Source organism: Callithrix jacchus, chromosome 6 (genome assembly GCF_049354715.1).
Source record: "Callithrix jacchus isolate 240 chromosome 6, calJac240_pri, whole genome shotgun sequence".
NCBI classification, from domain to species: Eukaryota; Metazoa; Chordata; class Mammalia; order Primates; family Cebidae; genus Callithrix; species Callithrix jacchus.
In genome coordinates, this window is record NC_133507.1 from 59,596,013 (window position 1) to 59,619,155 (window position 23,143).

The 23,143-nt window shown below is 36.6% G+C and overlaps 1 protein-coding gene across 13 annotated transcripts in view; it reads right to left on the bottom strand.

The window, feature by feature from the left end:
* UBR3 (ubiquitin protein ligase E3 component n-recognin 3) overlaps window positions 1-23,143 on the bottom strand; it is a 271,060-nt gene that overhangs the window by 154,668 nt on the left and 93,249 nt on the right. For all 13 annotated transcript variants that reach the window (XR_013518889.1, XR_013518888.1, XR_013518887.1 and 10 more), the window contains 9 exons: window positions 23,026-23,112; window positions 14,631-14,696; window positions 14,456-14,545; window positions 13,186-13,314; window positions 12,130-12,182; window positions 11,903-12,036; window positions 11,456-11,543; window positions 9,999-10,138; window positions 5,825-5,921 (listed from right to left, as the gene is read on the bottom strand). Coding sequence is in view for 10 of the 13 variants with exons in the window: in XM_054257546.2 (XP_054113521.1) it covers window positions 5,825-5,921; window positions 9,999-10,138; window positions 11,456-11,543; window positions 11,903-12,036; window positions 12,130-12,182; window positions 13,186-13,314; window positions 14,456-14,545; window positions 14,631-14,696; window positions 23,026-23,112 (884 nt within the window). In the remaining 3 variants the exon portion in view is untranslated. The remainder of the gene's footprint in view (window positions 1-5,824; window positions 5,922-9,998; window positions 10,139-11,455; window positions 11,544-11,902; window positions 12,037-12,129; window positions 12,183-13,185; window positions 13,315-14,455; window positions 14,546-14,630; window positions 14,697-23,025; window positions 23,113-23,143) is intronic.

Here is a 23,143-nt window from a genome sequence, read left to right on the forward strand (position 1 = left end):
ATAAAAAAAGACAATAATGGTCTGGCATAGTAGCTCACACCTGTAATCCCAGCACTTTGGGAAGCCAAGGTGGCCAGATTGCTTTGAGCTCAGGAGTTCAAGACCAGCCTGGGCAACATAGTGAAACCTAGCCTCTACAAAAAAATACAAAAATTAGCCAAGCATGGTGATGCACCCCTGTAATCCCAGCTACTCAGGAGGTTAAGGTGGGAGGATTGCCTGAGGCCAGGAGTTCATGGCTGCAATGAGCCAAGACTGCACCACTACATACCAGCCTGTAAGACAGAGTGACTCTGTGTCAAAAAAGGGAAAGGGGGAGGGGGAGGAGCATAGGAGAGGGACAGGGAGAGGGAGGAAGAAGAGCAAGAGGAGGAGGAAGAAGAAGGTGAAAGAGACAGAGAAGAAAAATAATAGAGGAAAAAATAATGAAACAGAAAATGGGGTTGGGGGAAGAGAGACAACCAAAAGTTAGTTGGTTCTTAGAAAAAATAGTCAAACTGGTAATCATCTGATATGACACCTAATTCAAAATAAGAAATAGCAAACACAAATAGATAATAGGAAAAAGAACACAGAGAAGATTTTTAATCATTAAGTATATACTTAAGATAAAGATTCCTTAGAAAAATATAATTTAGCAATTTTTTTCAAGAAATAAAAAACATAAACAAGCCTATAACCTTTAAAGAAAGTGAATGGGTAGTTTTAAGTTACCCATGAAAAAAGAAAAGATGCATGAGGCCCAGGTTATTGAAAAGGCAAGGTCTATTAAACTTAAAGAAACATCATATGAATAAGAATGAAGTTGGACCACTACCTCATAGCATACATAAACACTAAGTCAAAATGGATCAGAGACTTTGATGTAAAAGCTTCAGCTTATTTTTAAGTATAAAACTCTGAGAAAAACAAAGGTTTAGGAATTGGTGACCTTAATTTAGGCAACAGACATAACACTCAAAGAACAATTAGGAAAATTTTTTTTAAAATTGGAATTCATCAAAATTTAAAACATTTGTGACTCAAATGACATTCTCAAGTAAGTGAGAATGGCTCACCCACAGAATGGCTGAAAACATTTACAGATCGGGTGCAATGGCTCATGCCGGTAATCCCAACACTTTGGGAGGCTGAGGCAGGCGGATCACTTGAGGCACAGATATCAAACCAGCCTGGGCAAAACATGCAGAGACCCATCTCTACACACACAAAAAAAAACAGCCGTGTGTGATGGCACATGCCTGTAGTCCCAGCTACTCGGGAGGCCACTCAGGATTACCAGAGCCTGGAGGTGCCCAAGGCTATAGTGAGCTGTGATCATGGCACCAGCCAGGGCTACAGAGTGACACTATCTAAAAAAAAAAAAAAACAAGAGAGAGAGAAAGAAAAGAGAATATTTTCAAATCACATACCTGATAAGTCTAGTATTCAGAACACATAAAGAGGTCTGAAAACTCAGTAATAAAAAGTACAATTAAAAATGAGCAACAAAATTGGCAGCACCTGGTACCTTTATAACTGGAGTTAGGAAGGCAGGGGGCTAAAATAAGGAGGATAGGATGAAAACTGCCTTTCCACCACTGAAACAGAATTTTGGCTACAGAATTCATCTCTAGAGAGGATAAAATAGCAAGTACAATTGAGGGTATGAGGATGAGAGATTAAAATCATCAAATGCATGTTTGACTCAGAGGGGCTAGGCCTTGTCTCCCAATCTGTTCACAGAAGAATAGCAGCTATACTATCACCTCCTGGGCAATATCTGAGGATACTTCCCTGAGGAAACTGAGCAGGTCAAAAAGAAAGATCTAATACAAGGGCTTTTCAAAAAATCTGCTTACCCAAATCACCCTATATTAAAATTCAGAACCTACAAGTTCCACCAATGCACTCAAGAGCTCTTAAAAACAAGTAGTCAGCATTGTCAAACATCTGAGGAATGCCTCTAACTTGGAAACTAGAGACTGAACAATAGAAAATGCGTCTTAGAGGAAACAGATACTACACAGAGTGAAGAAAATAAATCTTAAAAATAAGAAAATTATCATTAGCATTTCAGAGAAATAAGCTGTACCTATGACTATAAAGATGCTATAAAATTAACTTTGCATTTAAAAAAAATTGGCTTGTATATAATACTACAGTGGCAACATAGAAATGTAATTTCCAAAAAGATCCCTACAGCTATGATGAAATACTTCAACTATTCTATTTCATTTAGGATAAAAAAGTAGTTTTTAGTTGTACTTTGTTTCTTTGTTTAAGCAGTAACCCCTAAATATGTGGCACCTAGATTAATAAAGTGTTACAAAATAAAGGTTATATATTTGTTGAAGGCCCGAGTAATACATCATTTTGACTGCTCTTTTCAAAAGCATTAATGGAATAATGCAAATGAAATGCTACATGATAGAATAAAAATTACTTTAAGTGACTCAAACCAACACCTAATTATTGACCAGTTTGAGATGAAAATGATAGGTATAAACTCATACATCATACTTTCAAACATGGGGCAGCAGCCATTAACCTTCAAGATGGGAGACAAAAAGCAACAGAAATATAAGCAAATTCTGTATTTAAAAAAATTTTCTTTCCAGCTGAATTTAAACAACCACTTTATGGAATCATTTCCATCTTTGGAAATGGCCTAGATCACAGTTCTAACAACACTGCCACTGTCAGACATATTTCACTGGGCACAATGGCTCACATCTATAATCCTATCACTATGGGAGGCTGAGATGGGAGGATCACTTGAGGTTAAGAGTTCAAGACCAGCCTGGACAATATAGTAAAAACACATCTCTATAAAAAACGTTTAAAAAATTAGCCAGGCATGGTGGTATGCACCTGTAGTCCTAGCTACTCAGGAGGGTAAGATGGGAAGATCACTTGAGTCCAGAAGTTGGAGGCTGCAGTGGGCTATCATCACACCATTGCACTTCAGCTTGGGTAACAAAGTGAGACCCTGTCTCAAAAAAAAAAAAAAAAAAAAAAAACAGACATATTTTCACTGAGCTTCTCTGAGCCACAATGTCTTCATATATAAAATATAACACTGAAATGAATGGATGGTTTTCCAGCCTTTGGTTTGCTTTGTTGTTGTTGTCGACCTGTTTTTGGTTTCTTTTTAAGAGCTGAATGCCCACTCAGGGGTATTTGGAAGGGAATGAGGGAAGCAGGATGAGTCACTTCCTCTCTCTTAAGCCTCCTCTTGCTGTTGTCCAACTCTGTCTTCCAGTGATATCCCACAAGACACTTACATAGAACTTGGACTAGATCTTAAAGGTCTTGTCCAGCAGTAAGAGCCTAAAATTCTAAGCATCTAAGCATCACATAAAGTAGATGGCATACTTTCACTTAAACTCTCAGCACAAAATCTGAAAAAAATTTACTTTTCATTCATTTAACAAATATGTACTGGTTAAAAGGTTTTAGTCTAAAGCTAAAGAGTATATTTGTCATCTGCTATTACTGCTTTATTTGTACATTATTTCTTTTAAAACACAGGTTTTTAAAACTGCTAAGAAACATCAAAGTGGTTCAGAAATGTTTCTGTTTTATTTTTCTGTGAAACAGGGTCTCATTCTGTTGCCCAGGCTAGAATGCACTGGCATGATCATGGCTTACTGCAGCCTCAACCTCCTGGGCTCAAGCAATCCTCCTGCCTCAGCCTCCCGAGTAGCTAGCACTACAGGCATGTGCCACCATGCCCAGCTAATTTTTGTATTTTTTGAAGAGATGGCATTTCACCATGTTGCCCAAGCTGGTCTTGAACTCCTGGGCCCAAGTGACCCACCTCCCTTGGCCTCCTAAAGTGCTGGGATTACAGACATAAGCCACTGCACCCAGCCTGTTCAGAAATATTTCTAAGAAACTATTAAAAAATTGTACAGGAACTCAAAAGCCAAATAGAAGATCCAAGAGAATGAGGAAAAACAGAGAACAAAATAGAAAAGTGAAAAAAGAAAACAATAAAAGCAGCTTTGGGAATATGGTTTTATCTGACTATGTGAAGTAGTTATAAATCAAAATATGATATAGATCTAAACAATTAATACAAAACAAATCCAAAAACACAGTATACCTGAAAACAGAAAAAGTATGCCTATATATCACTATGGGTCTGAACCAGGTTTCTTAGCCTAGGCACTAATGATGTTAAGGGAATATGATTCTTGGTTGAGGTGGCAGACCTGACCTTTACGAGATGTCAGTGGCAACCTCACCAGTCTTCAGACAATGACAAATATCATCCCTACTTAAGAACCACTGTTCTAAATGAAAGAAATAAGCTGCTCAGACCTAAAAGTTTGCTAAGGGAAAAATTTTTAAAAAATATATTTTCTTTACAGAGTACCCAGCATATAACAAGCAATCAATAAATGTGTATTGTTAAATAACATTTCCCCTTTAAAACTGATTGTATTTATTATCTAATAATTCCGTCAAAGCTTTGAAAGTTTCAGCCCAATCTCAGTCCAAATTTCTATTAACTACAAAGTAAAAGAGAATAAAATTTACTTAATTCTTATACATTCAAAACAACTAACCATCATCACTACCTTGAAAAAAAGGCAGAGCCATTTAAGACTGGTGTTTTATGAAGTCTCAATTAGGTTTTCCATGCAAATGCTTCTTCCCAAATTTTTTCATTTTTCAATTTTTCAACAGGAATTACTCAAATTTATTTATTCAACAAATATATTATAAATACCTACTAAGTTCCAACATCAAGTATTAAAGATGTACAAGAGATACAAAGACAAAAATATATTCCCTCAAGGAGCTAGGAGTTTAGTAAAAGACTACAAGCAAATAAATTTTTACAAAACTACATGAAAAGCAGAAAAAGAGGTAGTTAAGAAACCAGAGAAAGAAAACCTCAGACTAATTTCTCCAAGGGTTTAGAGAAAGGGAGATAGAGAGATATACTGATGGCTGAACTGGTTTGTTACCGTTTTAAAGATTGTTTTGGTTTTGTTCGGAGGAGGAAGTGAATTAAAATTCCACGTTATCAACTTTCTTCAGATAACTGTCTGTGATAGATATTTTTATTACTGCAAAGTCTTGGCAAAGCAGAAGTTTCACTTTGATAGTTACCTGGTTAAATATTAATACTTTCTCAAAATCAAGGACATTTGCATCATTTGAATGTGCTTTTTAGACATTTAACATTAGCTTTAGAAAAGTAAAAGATGATATCCTGTGATATTCAGCAATATAATATTAACAATTAAGGTTTAAAAAGAGGTGGAAATAATACCTAAAACATTTTACAAAAATAATAACATACAAAATTCAATTCTGCATTAAATGATATCTTTCAAAACTTTTGTTTTCTGTAGTCATCAATACTGTAAACTATTTTGTTAAATATTTACAAGCAAAATTCATTTTGCTCTGGCTATTTTTCCAGTTGTCATGAACACAGGAATATTTTCACTTACAGACACCCGTCACCATCTCTGATGTCAGACAATTCTATTCTCTTAACTTGTGCCTCCTCTACTGGTTCAAAAGTATAACAACATAAAACTAAGCCTTTTAATTTCACTGATGGAACAGCAACTAAATAAGTTTCTGTTTTTTAATTTAGTGATCATGTCCTAATTTAATTAATCAGATTAACATCAAATTTTGGATAAAGATCTTAACAAAAATCTCTACCAGATTATTTTTTAAACCTTAAATTATTATTTTAATCTCTAAAGAATGGAAGTATACTTTAGTGAGAGCATATCATATTTGTTATAATTGAAATTTTTCTACATAAATATGAAACATTTTATTACCATGCTAATCAATTTGATGGACTTACAATGCAGTGTATCTGTCCATTGCAGACTGCACATCTCTACGGTAAACTGTTCGAAGAATGACCATGACGGGGTCAAACTCCTGATCCCAGACTTCAGCTATTATCCAGAAAAAAGTAGAAACATTGACTTCTCAGAAATAAAATCCATTTTTAATGACTTATTACATTTGGTAAGTACATTCTAAATTTAAAAGACAGAACACTAATCTGATTACAGTATTTGCCTTAAGAAGCTTGATGCCATGATTACTTTTCTAAGTCAAACATCACGATTTCATCATCAGGAATGTTCTCTTGAGTTCAGCAAGCACTAAAGAACAAAAGTTTTATAATACACAATGCCTCACCAGAAAAGTTTCCTTCATTGTTGTTGTTACTGTTTTTTGTAAGGTGCCGATTAAAAAGAAAAAAACACAGCATGTTAAGACCTTTGAAAGTATTTAAAGGCAGCTGGGCACACTGGCTCACGCCTGTAATCCCAGCACTTTGGGAGGCCAGGGCAGGGGGATCATGAGCTTAGGAGTTTAAGACCAGCCTGGCCAAGATGGTGAAACCCTGTCTCTACCAAAAATACAAAAATTAGCTGGCCATGGTGGCATGTGTCTGCAATCCCAGCTACTCAGGAGGCTGAGGCAGAGAATCGCTTAAACCCCGGAGGCGGAGGTTACAGTGAGCCGAGATTGTACCACTGCACTCCTGCCTGGGTGACAGAGTGAGACTGATTCAAGAAGAAAAGAAAGAAAGAATTTAAAGGTAACCAGAGCATGATGCCTCACACCTGTAGTCCCAACTACTTGGAAGGCTTAGGCAGGAAACTCACTTGAACCCAGGAGTTCAAGGCCAGCATGGGCAACAAAGCCAGACCTCATTTCCCCAAAAAAAAAAAAAGCATTCAAATAAAAGTATTTAAAAGTAAAAACATGAAAACTCGATTTAAAGATTAATGAGGCTGGACGTGGTGGCTCATGCCTGCCAGCACTTGGGAAGGCTGAGGTGGGTGGATCACTTAAGGTCAGGAGTTTGAGACCAGTGCCACCATGGTAAAACCCCATCTCTATTAGAAATACAAAAATTAGGCAGGTGTGGTGGTGCACACCTATAATCCCAGCTACTCAGGTGACTGAGGCAGGAGAATCACTTGGAGGAAGAGGTTGCACTGGGCCAAGATTGCCCCACTGCACTCCAGCCCGGGCAACAGAGTAAGACTCAGTCTCAAAAAAAAAAAAAAATTAATGAGCTATTGATTTTCAAGAGACCCACTCTATAAATCTTTTTTGGTTAAAAAAGATTTTCTGCTCCTTTGCTAAAACTGATCATTGGTCTCCTCACTTGAATAATTAGAAACCACTATCCTATATGTGGAATCTGTACAACCCATGGTTCACAAGATGATTTTAAGTATTAAGTATATAAAGACTTTTATTTTAATAATTATGTAATTAGTTTTAATGTGTATTAGAAAATTGTAAGTTGCAAATAAAACTCATGATACCTCATTAATAATCATGCTTAGGATGAACCAAAGTTTGTTTTTTTTAAGTTAACTCATTTAAAAAAAAATCCCACCAAGCGCAATGGCGCGTGCCTGTAGTCCCAGCTACTCAGGAGGCTGAGGTGGGAGGATCACGTGAGCCCAGGAGTTCTGGGCTATAGTGCACTATGCTGATTGGGTGTCTGCACTAAGTTCAGTATCAATATGGTGATCTCCCGGGAGTAGGGGTACCACCAGGTTTCCTAAGGAGGGGTGAACCGGCCCAGGTCGGAAACGGAGCATGTCAAAACTCCTGTTCTGATCAGTAGTGGGATCACACCTGTGAATAGCCCCTGCATTTCAGCCTGGGCAACATAGTAAGACTCTGTCTCTTAAAAAAATAAATAAAGGAAAAAAAGTACTGAAATACCAAGCATATTTCAATAGAGTGGATATTTAGATGTGGCAAAAATCTAAAAAATGGACTGAGAATAATTTTAGAAACCATTGCCTTAAGAGTATCTCCTTACTAGGTTAAGTTTTTCTCTCATTCGCTCTAACAAAATTATTAACATTTGAAAACATGGTGAGAAACTTAAGCTTCTCCTTACGCATCTACTATAATTACAACTTGCTAGCACAAAACAGTTAACCATTGTTAACCACTGTCCCTATTTTCATGTAACAAGCTATTCATCTTAAAGTATCAGAAGTATGACTTAAAATTCTGAAGACAGTCCTTCACAAAGACCCTTATTAGTATTTCTATCATCATTTATTGTCCCTCTCTTTGAAGACTATTATTTTGCATAATTAACATTCCAAAGCTTTTATTAGAAGTGTACAACCTTAGGAATGGAAGAAAACTTTAGTGATTAATTAGTCCAATGGGCTGCAAACAGTGTTCCATGAAGCTGAATTACCACCGACGTGTAACAGGGGCCACTTTAGGAGCAAGGGGATAGCACAACAGAGGAGAAGCTAGGTTCACTCCCCACACCCTCTTTAATAGGAGTAGGCCAGCTACTGTTGGTTTTATATTATATAACAAATTCACTTAAGGCTTAGACCTTGAAACCAGAGGCTTGTTTCAACCACTTTTTAAAAGTTTAAGAACTCACTTTACAGATAAGAAGCTGAATCCAAAGATAAAAAACTGGCTGGGCACAGTGGCTCACGCCTGTAATCCCAACACTTTAGGAGGCCAAGGCAGGAGGATTACTTAAGCCCAACAGTTAAGACCTGCCTAGACAACACAGCAAGACGCTGTCTCTACAAAAAATAAGAAAATTAGCCAGCACAGTGGTGGATACCTATGGTCTCAGCTACTGGGGAAGCTGAGTTGGCAGGCTCGCTTGAGCCTACTAGGTTAAGGCTGCAGTGAGCTGTGAATGGTTACCACTGCACTCCAGCCTGAGTGACAAAGTGAGGCTCTGTCTCCAAAAAACAAAACAACAGATTTCCTAAATCACACAACTAGCTAACACAATGCATACTGTATTTAAGTTTGACACTCAATTTCTTAGCTCTAATCTCCAAATGCCCAGTATTCCATCTCAGCATTGTTTATAACAATAATCTACAGAGCTTGTTTAAAAAAGCAGATTCTCAGATTTTACCCACAGAGATTCTGATGAGAGCAGACAGGAGATGAGGCACAGGAACCTGCATTCTTAATGAGGAGCACAAGTCTCACAGAGATGTAATCCTCACATTATACTTTCATAAGCACTGCACTATACCACAGTACCACCCCACTCCCAAGTTCATCTAATTTTAAACACAAAGTATCCTCGACACTAAAAACAATACTGTGCTTTTCTTTTAATGGAGTACTTTCCAACCAGAGACTCTGGATTGTCTTGCACTCCCTGAAAAATCCCAAATAAGGCTTTTCTGTTCTGCTTTGCCAAACACACACAGTACAGTACATATTATTTAAAACTTCAAAATGAGCATTGGTTTTTCATTTAGACAACGCATTGAGGGAGTCAAGAATTTTAACTTAGGTCAGTGAAAATCTGAAAGTCCAACAAAAAAAAGACTGTGTAAGTCAAAACCTCACTTATTTCTGGCTCTTGTCAAGCATGGTCAACTGTGAATCTAGAGGGGAAAAAACTTACAAAACCAATCAGGTACCTGCTACCATGCCTGGCTAATTTTTTTTTGTATTTTTAGTAGAGAAAGGGTTTCATCATGTTGGGCAAACTTGTCTCTAACTCCTGACCTCAGGTGATCCACCCACCGTGGTATTCCAAAGTGCTGGGATTACAGGCATGAGCCACCGCTCCCTGCCTCTACACCCTTTAATTTGAACTATTTCAAGTTAAAATTTGGGTCATGAGGATTGTACTACTGTTTCTAAACAAAATTTGGAGAGTGAATACATTCAAAATATTTTTAAATATACATTTTGTTATATAGTTTCTAGTTCATGTATGGTTATGATCACTTATAAAAATGAACTAGAGTTCTAATACAAATTTCCTTTAGAGTTTAGAGTCATCTAAGAAGTCTTAGTGTAACATAAAGCTATAGATTTGTAGGTAATTGAAAGCAGTATCACTGTTTACCAATAAAGACATAAATTTATCATACAGTGGAGAAAATGACTAAATGGTAAATATTTTCTTTAAATACACAAAAGAATTCACCATTCAAGAACTGATATTTGAAAGAATTCATTTATGTATACAAACATACCTTTGGGAGTATACATGCCTTGTTGCATAGAACCTCCAGGTTCAAAAACAGGAGCCTTAAAATCAGCTACAGCTGATAAAACTGATTCAAAGCTGTAACTGCCTGGAATAATGCCACTTTTGGGATTAGGATTTTCTGGAATATGATATATATGTCAAGAAAAAAATATTAATAACAAAAAGCCAGATTCATAGCATTTCCAAGTTACTCTAGTTTCTCATTTTACTAAAGTAGACAAATAGTAATTGACTGTAATATATGAAGCTGGCCACAAGAGGGCTATATAATACAACAGTTCAATAACAACTTTTCATTAATTGTGATTTTTGAAGATATGTTTAATCTAGGAGCCCACTAATAAATTATATGCTGTGGTAGTTCCCAGGTCTATTTTCCCAAAAATAAATTTATCAGATTTCAAAAAACGATTGAAAAACTTTTTTAAATGTATCATTTCATCATTTTGTAAATAACTTTTCCTTAAAAAACAGAAAGAACTTGCAAAAAAATTAGCCAAGATTTTTATAAGCAAAGATTGTTTTTCCAAAAACACAAACTTTCATCCCCAAAGAAAAAAATGCTAAGCATTTAAACAGAGGCAAACCAGAAAGATTCTCTCCCATTCACTTCACATTAAAAAATATATATATATAACTCTTTAAAATTCAAAGATACAGAGACCGTTTTTACTCTATACTAGCTCTGACACATAGTTCATAATGACTGAAGGAAATCATCAGATGATATCAAATTGACACTGCTTACAAAAATCAAGGCTGTCAAATAGGCATTCTAACAGGACTTATTTCACAAAACAAAAATTTTAGCCAATTCTTCCTAACATAGTCATAAGCTATATAAATATTAAATTTAGCCAGAATTTTTATCAAAAAATTACTTGATAATCTTTGCCTAAAATTATATTAACATTAACTTAAAAAATAATCAAATACCCATTGTATGTTCAGTCCTATACAAAGAACCACAAGTTCCCTGTTTGTATACAATAATCTACAAACTCAAAAATCCTTTAAGACCGAATTCTACAGAAAAATCCTCAAAATGTTTAAAATCCTAGTAATAATCTTAAGGTATACCTTGAATTGTTAACCACGAATTGCAGCCTGGCTACACAGACAAAATAGACGTAGCTGCCTTTTACAAGATGTTCAGTTTCTTTGCACTAATGCTGTCCTAGAAGGTTAAATCCTAGGGTGGCCAAACTCAACAATCAGTCTTGAAATTACCCTAAAGTCTAAGAGTTCCCTAAGAGGTAATAACAGGAGTTTAAAAGAAAAAATTCACTAGCCCTGAATACATACTTTACTTGAGCAAACAACTGGTGTTCTTTTTCTCTTTTATTTTTCAACTTTGAAAAAAAAATGAAAAATTTTATAAACCTTTAATCATAACAATTACTTATTTTAGATCCTGCAACTAACAGAAACTTGAAGGATATGAGGTCCAGCAAAGAACTGTGTGTCCTGTCATTCATACACAGCTGGGCTACCATCTCTGCCCTGAGAATTTCATCATCAGACATTCCTAAAATTAATAAAAACAGAATTAACAAATCTGAGTATACATAAATTATAAAGAAAATAACTTACCACACATTTTATTAAGCTGTTTTACCAAACATAGGATGCTTCAAGTTAAACAGTAAAGAAGCAATTCCCCAAATATAACTGCAGTTTAACTGCTCTTTGCAGTTCCCTTAAGCAAAGGATATTTTAAAGATATTCTAAAAGATACAACTATAGTACAACATACCAAGAGTTTGAAACATTGTTTAAATTTATCAACATCCTTTCCTTTTTTCCCTAAGCCAGTTACTACCACAGAGAGGGGGAGGAAGGGAAGAAAACAGTTAATACCTAAGTATTAGTATCAGTGAGTTTTACCTAAATGTAAACGAAGACTCAAAAGAATCACAAGAAATGTAAGAGCGCCTTCTAACATCGATCTCTCATGCTCTGCATCAAGTACTGTATTTTGATGTTGTGATGCCATTGTCAACAAATCCACTACCTTAAATCTACAAGAAGAAATATTTAAAACATATTTTTATAAATTAAAACAAAATTAACTGGATATTTCCTAATACATGTCTGAATAAAATTATGCCTACCTTTCAAAGACGGATGAAATAAAATAATCTGGGTCAAGTCTAGAAGCACAAACCTTTAAAAGAAAACAAAATGCTTTATTTCTCAATATTCAGTTTTCCTTCTTCTATTAATCATGTCTTTCTTTTCTTTTCTTATTTTTTCTTTTTTTCTTTTTTTTTTTTTAGACAGAGTCTCACTCAGTTGCCCAAGCTGGTGCAATCTGAGCTCACTGCAGCCTCCGCCTCTGCCTCCGCCTCCCAGGCTCAAGCAATTCTCATGCCTCAGCCTCCAGAATAGCTCGGATTACAGGCATGCACCACCATACCTGGCTAATTTTTGTATTTTTAGCAGAGATGGGGTTTCAATGTGTTGGCCAGGCTGGTCTCAAACTCCTGGCCTCAAGTAATCCACCCACCTCAGCCTCCCAAAGGGCTGGGACTACAGCTGTGAGCCACCATGCCTAGCCATAATTTTTATTTTCTGTATGTTATGATTTGACATCTTGAGGGGCTTTACAGACCTGAAGACAGACAGTCCCTCCCAGAGCCAGCTAATTCCTAAACATAATAAACAACTTACTTGGGAACATGCCCATCATGCAAGCCAACCATCATCTTTATCTAACTCTCACATCAACCTAGTATTTACCCTGCCCTAAATCAACCCAGGGCCAAGTACCACAGAGCCAGGTACAGCCTCTAGGCCTCAATGCCTGCTGGAATTACTCACACTAGCCAATCCTGACTTGCCTTTCCTGCAGAAACCCCAATAAAGGCTTTGGCCTAGGCCCTCCCCGCTCACTTCTTTCTGACTCTTGACGTAGCCCTGTGCTGGGTGGTATACCTTTTCTCTCGAGAAATGTAAGTAATAAATTATTCTTTCAATGGCATTGGCCTCTCCATGTCATCACTCAGTCATCTCTATAATTAAAATTATACTTACAGATAATACTGATATACTTTAGAAGTGTCTCATTTGGGTACAAATATACTCACTTGGGTACAAATGAGACACTTCTAAAGTATATCTGTATTATCTGTAAGTATAAAGCATAACTACATTATCTGTTGGCTTACCTGTAACAGGTAAATGTCAGGATCAATCATGGAATTACAGAAATGAGACTGGACATAGGTCATGGCTTGTCCTTTGATTTGCAGACCATTTCTTACCCACATATTGCTGTGGATTTCAGCAAGACTTGCCTAATAAAAGTAAATTGGACAAAGAATAAATTATCTAAACTCGATCTTTATAAAATATTATAAATAACCATCTCAAAATATTTAATGATGTAATCATAGTATGAGCCTGATAGTCTGTCCAATGTTAAAGATAATCAGTTGAAATATACACTTTTACATTTTTTTTTAACAATAATTATGTTTTCACATAGCCACTTTTTAAGAGTTTAAACACGAGTTGGTTTTCCATGTTGGCCTCTGTATACATTTATCTGACTTTCACTGGCATCTTTCATAAGAAATCAATGCTTATGTTTCACTCTATTTCTCCCTCAAGAAAACCCTAAGTAACAACACAACAACAACAACAATCCTAATATACATAATGTTTAAAAAAATACACACTGGAATAAACATAAAATAAAACCAATTGTTCAAAGTCAATGAATACATTCTACATCTTTAATTCACTCTTACTCAATCTTAAATCTATACTACTGATTTTCCAAATATTGGAGGTCAGAATAAATGTTCTCACTATATCAGTATTTAATTATTCATGTATTTATGTCCAGTGACAACTAAAACTACGAGTCATGATTTTATCTCTTGTTTCCTAACACCCAGAGTTCAAATTCAATAATATCATAAGTAACAAATCTAAAATTGCCAGGAAAAACATACTGAAGTGCAAGTCCCTGTAATGTATATAAAATGCTGGCCTGCAAAATTTTAGTGTTGGTACTAAATAAAATCATGGTGCTTCTATAAACTAATTCTTCTCTCTTCTTTCTCCTCTCACTGTACAAACAGAGAAACTGAGAATCAAGGAGGTCAATTATCCTAAACCTTGTGAAAAATAAAACAGTGGTAACACCAAGACTAGAACCTTTCGGATCTCCTGACTCCCAAACAGTGCTATAGTGTGTTAAATGTCACCCCATAAGTAAATACCATGAAAAGAATTTCTGGAAAAAGTAAAACTAAAAGTAAATCTCAAAAAATGAAAAATACCTAAATATAATCTGGTAAAAATACAGTAACAACTTCATTTTAAAAGAGTTTTCAAATATCTCGGCTATAATAACAACGAAAGACACAAATAAAGGAAGAATCACTTAGAGAATCCACTTCGAAACTTTTTAAATGCCTAAATACATACCTGAATTTGGAGTGGGTGAATCATTAGTTTCATTAACATTTCCTGATCTGGTAAAACAGAATCCAAATCTAGTTCTTGACATTTCACAGCCTAAAAATTACAATAAGAAAGTTACTAATTCAATTCTTATTTTTGAAAATCAAAAAAGAAGAAAATTGTTTAATGAAAGTCTTACCTTACTCAAAAACATAGCATAGTAACGATGTAGTGGCAGATGAAAAGTGACTTGGTTAGGTGCTGGCTGGAATAAACAAACAAAACCCACAAGTCAAAGACTATTTTAGAGAAATTTTAAGATGGTTGTAAAATGTTTAAACCATACTCTCACCTGGATTTATTCCTATAATTTTGGTTCAAAACTTAACATTTTAGAAGATGCAGATTCTAATATCACTATAGATAAAATTATTCCATTTTAAACACTTAAGTTTTTTGAAGGCAGAAACTGTATTGCACTCAACTTTGAATCCTCTGAAGCATCCAGCTTCAGATTAATATTTCCTAAATTCAACTCAGCTAAAGCAAATAATCATTATAAAAACAAGGGATGGAATGGATTTACCTCTACAGTAGATCATTTGGGACTCTTCAAATGCATGTATACAAAAGATCACGACAGTACTAATAGTCACATGTAACATTCATTGAGTACTTACTATGTGCCCATCACCATGCTAAGCACTTTATTCACATTACCACATTTAATCCTCAGAAGAACACTATGGGGTAGGAACTATTAATATTCTCATTCTACAAGCAGCAAAAGAACTGAGGAGCTAATCTGGATTCCAATGTCATATTCAAAACCATGAGAAGACTCTGACCACATCCCTAAACAGAGTTATAAATACAGGGCATTGTTAGATTCCTTCACCAGCTGATAAGATGCTTCCAATCAGTACCAAACACAACCAGCCTCTGTAACAAAACTTCATAAAAAGTATGTCAATGACCTTAGGCATTCCTGTAAATATTACAAAAACTGTATTTTAAATCTGTGAATCCCATGAATCACAAAATGTTTGTCCTACAGGACAAAAATATACCATGGCTGTTCTTAAACAAATGAGTTAAAAACTAAAAAGGGATTGTTTGTTTTTAATGCTTTTATAAGTTCTTAGTAAATATTCTCTTGCTAAAAATTTTTATCCAGGACATTCAGATCATTATGCTAATGTGGTATCATTGTAGAAGTTATAAGGAATCTAAATATGCCACGATCCCTTAAATAATTACTTTTTTCAAAACCAGTAAGATAATAACATCTTCTTCATTATGTAAAGGCTATAAAAATTTGTTCTAATAAATAAAAATTTGTCCTCTATAAAAAGAAAGGAAATTCTAACAATGTTCTCTAACGTGAATAAACCTTGGGGACATTATGCTAAGTAAAATAAACCAGTCACAAAGAGCAATAACTGTATGACTCCACTTATATGAGGTTCCTAGAGCAACCAAATTCACAGAGCTACAAAGGAGAATGGTGGTTGTAAGAAGCTGAGGGGAAGAGAAAACAGGAAGTAGCTATTTAATGGGTATAGTTTCAGTTTTCTGAGATAAAAAAGTTATGGAGACTGGCTGCACAACAATACAAGTATATTGAACAGTACTGAACTATACACATAAAAATGATTAAGATAGTGAATTTTATGTTTTACGTGTATTTTGCCACAATTAAAAATAAAATTCTAAAAAGTTTGCTGTCCATTACCATAATCATTTAATAACATATTCTACACTAACTAGCTAAGTCAGAATCTCTCTCAATTTCCTTTGAAGGCATTAAGCACAGTGGATAAGCACAGACTCTTTTTTTTTTTAATAGACAGGGTCTTACTTTGTCACTCAGGCTGGAATATGGTGGCATGATCATAGCTCACTGCAACCTCCACCTCCCAGGCTCAAGGAATCCTCCCACCTTAGCCTCCTGAGCAGCTGGAACTTCAGATGCACACCACCATGCCTGGCGAATTTCTGAATTTTTTGATAGAGACAGGATTTTCACCATGTTGCCCAGACTGCTCTCAAACTCCTGGACTCAAGCAATCTGCCCGCCTCAGCCTCCCAAACTGTTGGAATTAGAGACATGAACCACCATGCTCAGCCTAAGTGCACTCTTTTTTTGAGTCTCACACTGTCCCCCAGGCTGGAGTACAGTAGCACAATCTCAGCTCACTGCGACCTCTGCCTCCCAGGTTGAAGTGATTCTCCTGCCTTAGCCTCCTGAGTAGCTCAGACTATAGGCGTGTACCACCACACCCAGCTAATTTTTTGTATTTTTAGTAGAGACAGGGTTTCACCATGTTGCCCAGGCTGGTCTCGAACTCTTGACCTCAAGTGATCCACCCACCTCAGCTTCCCAAAGTGCTGGGACCACAGGCATAAGCCATGGTGTCTGGCCCCTAAGTGTAAACTCTTAACATCTAGACCACATGAGTTCAAATCCTGGCTCTACCACCTATGGTGTAAAACTGTGGGCAAGTTACCTCTCTGTGCCTCAGTTGTCTGATGCTTAAAACAGGGATAAAAAAGAGCAGGGTAGCTATGAGAAATAAGTAAAACAACACAGTACCCAATACACACTGCTATTAACTACTAAGCTATCAACTCTAATAATCTTTCAGGGTTTTAGCATACCCTAAATTCACATTCTTTGTAATGTTAAAGTTCATATTCCTTCCTTGTCTAATGTTACAGACTAGCTATGTGATAAGCTCTTCTTCTATTCCTATATACACTGACAGTCTTTGGATTCCATTCTTCACTCTGTAGTCTTCTCATTATATGTGAATTTATCCAGACTCACAGCTTCAGCTGCTAACTCTACCCAGATAATTCCCAAATCTCAGTGAAAATCTCACTCCTGAACTCCAAATCTTACATTCAGATATGTACTGAACATCGATACTTAATATTCCACGGGACCCACAAATACAGTGTGCCCAAACCAAACTCAGTATCTTTGCCGTAAAACTCAATCCACCTCACTATTTCTTCTCCAGATTCCCAGTAATTTAAATATGAAATGTAGACTTCCTCCTTCTCACTAGTCTCCTGTATTTGATGAGGTACCAAACTGTGTTTAATTATTTTCTAAGTATCCCTTAAATCCACTTTCTTTCTGTCTACACTGCACCTAACTAACCTAAGCTCAGGTCCTCAACACCTAGTGCCTAGATTTTAGTGATAACCCCTGCTCCTATTACTACCCTCCGTAAGACACCTTTTGTGGTGTCTGCCTAGCTCATAACCCTCCCATCTTCTCAGACTGTGTCTCCTCCTCCCACTCTCTGCCACCTCAACCCCACATACATAGAGGCCTGACAGTCAACTTTATAGTAGTCATACTTGACTGGAGGCAGAGCAGGGGACACCAACCCAACTTGAGCAACGACTTTCTCCCTTAAAAAATTGGAACTGGGATTCAGAGACATTCACAGGCAAGCTGGGAGTATGCCTTAAGTGGTAACATTAGGCAACTCTAAGAAGGCAGCATTTCAACACATGGGAAAAGCACAGAAAGGGAAGGAAAAAATGAGGCACATACAAATAGGGCAAAGGCAAGCAACAGCAGTTCCTATTCAGATTTCCAGTCCACCCCTGAGATCCAGGTGCCCTAACCCTTAGATATCCCTATGTATTTATAATAAAATACTGTTTAACTCAAGCTGCTTTAAATTATTCTTCCCCTTGCATAAAAAGAACCTAGACTAACCTATCTTCTATTACCCTCTATATGCTGCCAGAAGGTGGTCTTACTCAAACATTAATTTAATCTTGAACTTCTTCCACTCAGTCTTTTAATGACTCCCTATGGTTTTAGCCTCCTGATAACCTTCCAACTCCTGAAAAGAGCTTACCTCTCCAGCCTCACCTTCTGTCACACAAATTCATGCACCATAGGTAGTGCCCCTAACTTACTAAGCTTCTGTGCCTTTGTGTATGCTATTCTCTCTGCCCCAAATGCTATATATCCCTTCTCCCACTGGATTAACATTTAAGACTGCTCAGTTGACACTTCTACTAAGAAGCTTTTCTGGAGTTCTTCAGGCTAAATCTGGTGCTCCCTTTTATCCTCCCACATCGCACCTGGTCACAACTTTACAGAAGCACAGGAATCAAATTAACCATATACTTGTCTTCCACTTCCTTAAGTTAGGAACTGTTTTATCACTGTATTCCCAACATCTGCAACATAGTAAACATTCAATAAATATTTGCTGGATGAATGCATGTTCTACCTTCCTCTTACCAGAAGACTCTAGCCAAACCCACTCTATTAAAAACTCACAATTGTTGCCCTACATGATATTCATGTTTTTAAGAATTCTTAAATGGCCTGTCTTATAGGAAAATTTATTCTATCCCCTCTTTCTATACAATTATTTGATTTGGCTTATTTCAGTTGAAAACATGTTACTGGCCAGGCACAATGGCTCACACCTGTAATCTCAACACTTTGGGAAGCCAAGACAGGAGGATCACCTCAGCCCAAGTGTTCAAGATCAGCCTGAGCAAGATGGTGAGACCCTGTCTCAAAAAATAAAACAACAACAGCAAAACAAACAAACATATTATTTGCTTGATTGGTGCTAGATTAACATAATAACTGCTAACATCCACCCACAAGGATGAAAGAAGAACTAATGTTTATCACACATGTAATATGTGCCTCTTAGTCCTCACTCGTTAATATTATCACCTCCAATTGATGAGGAAATGGGCTCAGCAGTGTTAAAAGAAAAATAAAATAAAAATATATTAAAAATTAAACTTAGAAAAATCTGTCCAAGGCCACACAGCTAGTCGAATTATGGCAGAGCCGCAATTTACACTCAAATCTCCCTGTCTTTAAAGCTCCTTCTACTGCCAACAATCAATACAGTTAAAATACCAGACCAAAAAAAAAAAAAAACTACCAAACAAGAGTTTTGAAATGTGGACTCTGGACCCAGAAGTACCATAACTTGCTACATAACTAAAGGCAAGTCACTTAATATCTCTTCATCTCCACTTCTCAATGACAAAAAAGGAGGAATAATAAAACCTTTTAAATACCATATAAAAACATATTATTTGATTCCTTAAGTTCTATACTTAATTTCTCTTCTTTTAAGAATCTATTTAAAATTTTGAGAACATTCAATATCTTCCTAAAAATATTTCAATGTGAAAAATATATTTTCTAGAGTTCAGCTGCTCTGTATGTCATACACGATTCTAACTGTCCTTCATTCCACTCCTGATTCTAAGCATGATTAATGTAAATATCATTTTCTTCTGTATAATTTTCCCCCAGTTCAATCTTACTGTTGCCTTAGTGATGCTAATATTTCAACAATAATTCCTGAAGTTTCAAATACCAAAGAAAACTGGGTTGAGAAAAGATTCAGTTAAAGCTCCGGCTGAGGAACTGATCCTGGACAGGGTGAAGAAGGGAAGCAGGCTGGAAATGGGATGGAGCTCTGTGAAGGATGGAGAATGCTCTCTCTGAAGACTGACTCATTACCATTTAAATAAACAAAATTTAAGCCTAGAGACCAACAATTAGACAAGGCAAAGAATCAAGGTGAGTTGGCTGGGGCAGAATCAGAATCCAAATGGACAAAATCCAGGTTGAAGGCTAAGAGCTGGGGAGGGGTGATGAGAGGTGAAGAAAAGTTAATTTGGGGCAGAAGGGATTACAGCTAAAGATAACAAAGGGTTCTTCCCTTCTGAAACCATTCCTAAAGCCACTAGGAGATAAAGAGAGTAGGCAGGGTAAAATAAGCGTCTAAAGGTAGGAAACTGAGCAGGAAGTCAGAGCTCAGACTGAGGAGGACAACTATTGGGGGTAGCCGAGGGGTTGAGATGTCAGAGGTTGCTTGGGCACAGGGGCTGTGGCCTAGCATAGGACATCAGATGTGGGCAGAGTCAAAGGGCACCCACAGAGCAGGGCAGCCCAGTGTAGAGCATCAGAGCCAATCTGAGTGAGGAGGGCCTCCATGTGGGGACTGACCTGGCATGGGGAATCAGAGCCTGACTGAGGTAAGGACAACAATACAGGAGGCCAGCCTGGAATAGGGAATCAAAATCCAAGCTGGGTGAGCAGATCATCCACATGTGCAAAGAGCCCAGCAGGAGGCATCAGAGCCAAGACAGGATGAAGAGGGCATCCAAAAAGAGGAAAAGCCCAGTGTGGGAGTTCCAAGCACAAAGAGGGTAAACAAGACTTCTCTACAGAAAGGCAGTCCAAGGTGGGGAGTCAGAGCCCAGGCAGGATTAGGAGGGTGTCCATGTGTGGGAGAAGGTGGAATAGGATGCAGACTCAAAGTCAAAGCAGGGAAAAGAAGACATCCATTGCAGAGGAAAGAGAGGTTACTGAGATGAGAATTGCTTCTCATATTTATACATGAGATTGGTCATACATAAATATAAATTTATAAATAATATATTAAAGATAACAGAAACCAGGTTTCTCACTGTTGAAGAAAACTAGAATAAATCCTACAGTGTTAAACTGGAATTAAAAATACCCGTTTGAACTCATAGCTTTCTCTATGGACAGAAAAATAAATACAGATGCAAATATGTATACAGACTTACGTATATATACTCCTAATCTCTGTTCACTGTGAGGACTTGGGAGCAGTGACACCCCAATAGCAATGAGCCCATGTAGCACCTAAATTTTTCTAAATACTGTCCTACACTAAAAGTAACCAGGGATCCATAAAGAAATGATTGATTCCAGGAATGGATGGGAAAACTATGACTCCAAAACATCCTGGTGGGCCAGAAAACATGGAGGTACTCAAAAAATGATGGGACAAGCAGAAACTAGCTTAAGGGGCTCTCACTGGCCAAATCTGAAACAACTGGAACATCAAATAAAAACAGTAATAGCTTATAACCCATTAAATAAAATAGAAATCATGAATCTCTAGAGACAAAAATAAATGAATTGAAGATTAGATCACAAAACACTTTATTAATTACATGAGAAAAAAAGATAATTTTATGATGAAGGAGTCTAGCAGGTACCACCCTAATCAAGTGATCAAAGAGAACATCATTAGTGGAACACAAATCACAAACTACCAGATAGGATGCCATGAAAAGACTACAACATCACTTCTGTAATATTCCTGAAAAAGATACATGATCTGAATCTAATCATGAAACAAACCCACACTGAGAGACAGTCTTCAAAATGTCACTATCCTGGCCAGACACAATGGCTCATGCCATTAATCCCAGCAATTTGGAAAGCCGAGGCAGGTGGATCACCTGAGGTCAGGAGTTCCAGACCAGCCTGGCCAACATTATGAAACCCTATCTCTACTAAAAATCCAAAAAATCAGCCAGATGCGGTGGCACACACCTGTAATCCCAGCTACTTGGGAGGCTGAGACAAGATAATCACTTGAACATGGGAGGCGGAGGTTGCAGTGAGCCGAGATCACACCATTGCACTCCAACTTGGGCAACAGAGCAAGACTCTGTTCCAAAAAAAAAAAAAAAAGAAGAAGGAAAAAAAAGTCACTGTCCTAAAGTGCAAAGACAGACGGGGAAAACGTTTTAGACGGAGACTAGAGACATGATAACAAAATGCAATTCTGAACCAGATCCTTTTTCTATAAAAGATATCATGGACAACTGGTAAAATACAAATGAGTTCTAAGAATTAAATACTAATAATATATTAATGATTTTTATAGTGGCATTCTGGCTATATAAGACAATATCCTTCTTTGAAGGAAACAATGAAATGCATGGGGGTAGTGAGGCATCAAGTCAACAAATGAACTCTCAAATGGTTCAAGAACAGAAAGTTCTTTGTCCACTCAACTTTTCTATAAATTTGTGATTGCATCATCATTTTTTAAAACAGAAAGAAAGAAAAACACACAAGAGATAAAATTTGCCTGCCCTCCACATATACATACAAACACACAGCAACAGTTCTGTGCGCCCAGCATTCAGAAATCAGATGAAGTGGGGGTGAGCTGTCTGAAACAAGATCTTTCATTTGCATATGACTTATTCTGACCCTACCTCATAAGAGGAAAAGAAAGAGCTTCTGACGAAGCTATTAAAAGCAATTACTTGTTCAATTTATACATACCATGTCTGTGCCAGCTCTTCTCATTATTAACAATAATCACCTTTGTTCAACCCATCTCTTCCTACTCTGACAAGCAGAACACTGTCCAATTAATATAGTTGTGATACCCTTTTCATTAATCTCCCCTATCTTACTCACATTTGTATTGTACTTTTACATATTCAACTGAAACTAATTTTCACTCCTGAGAAATAATGAGACATATATACTTAATAATGGAAAAAGAAATCATGCCAATCTTCTCTAGGAAATAAGCAGACATGTTAGTGTACTCTAGAAATTCCTAAATGTCAAAGAACTAGAGAACTAGCCTCCTCTTTAGACTTCTCTTTTTCAAAGCCTAATAATATGTTCATTCTGACTTCCTTCCCTCTCCTATGAAAAGGTATGCATTATTTTCAACATTAAATGAAATCTAACACTTTTCTTAAGTGTCTTTACATATATCAAAAAATATACATACCTCATCTACGAAGTTAATAGCATCAAACCAATCTTGAAGAGCTTCAAGGCAATATCTAACAACATTTCGGGTATATTCTTGAGTTTCCTAAAATAGTAAGTTATATATAATAAATTTA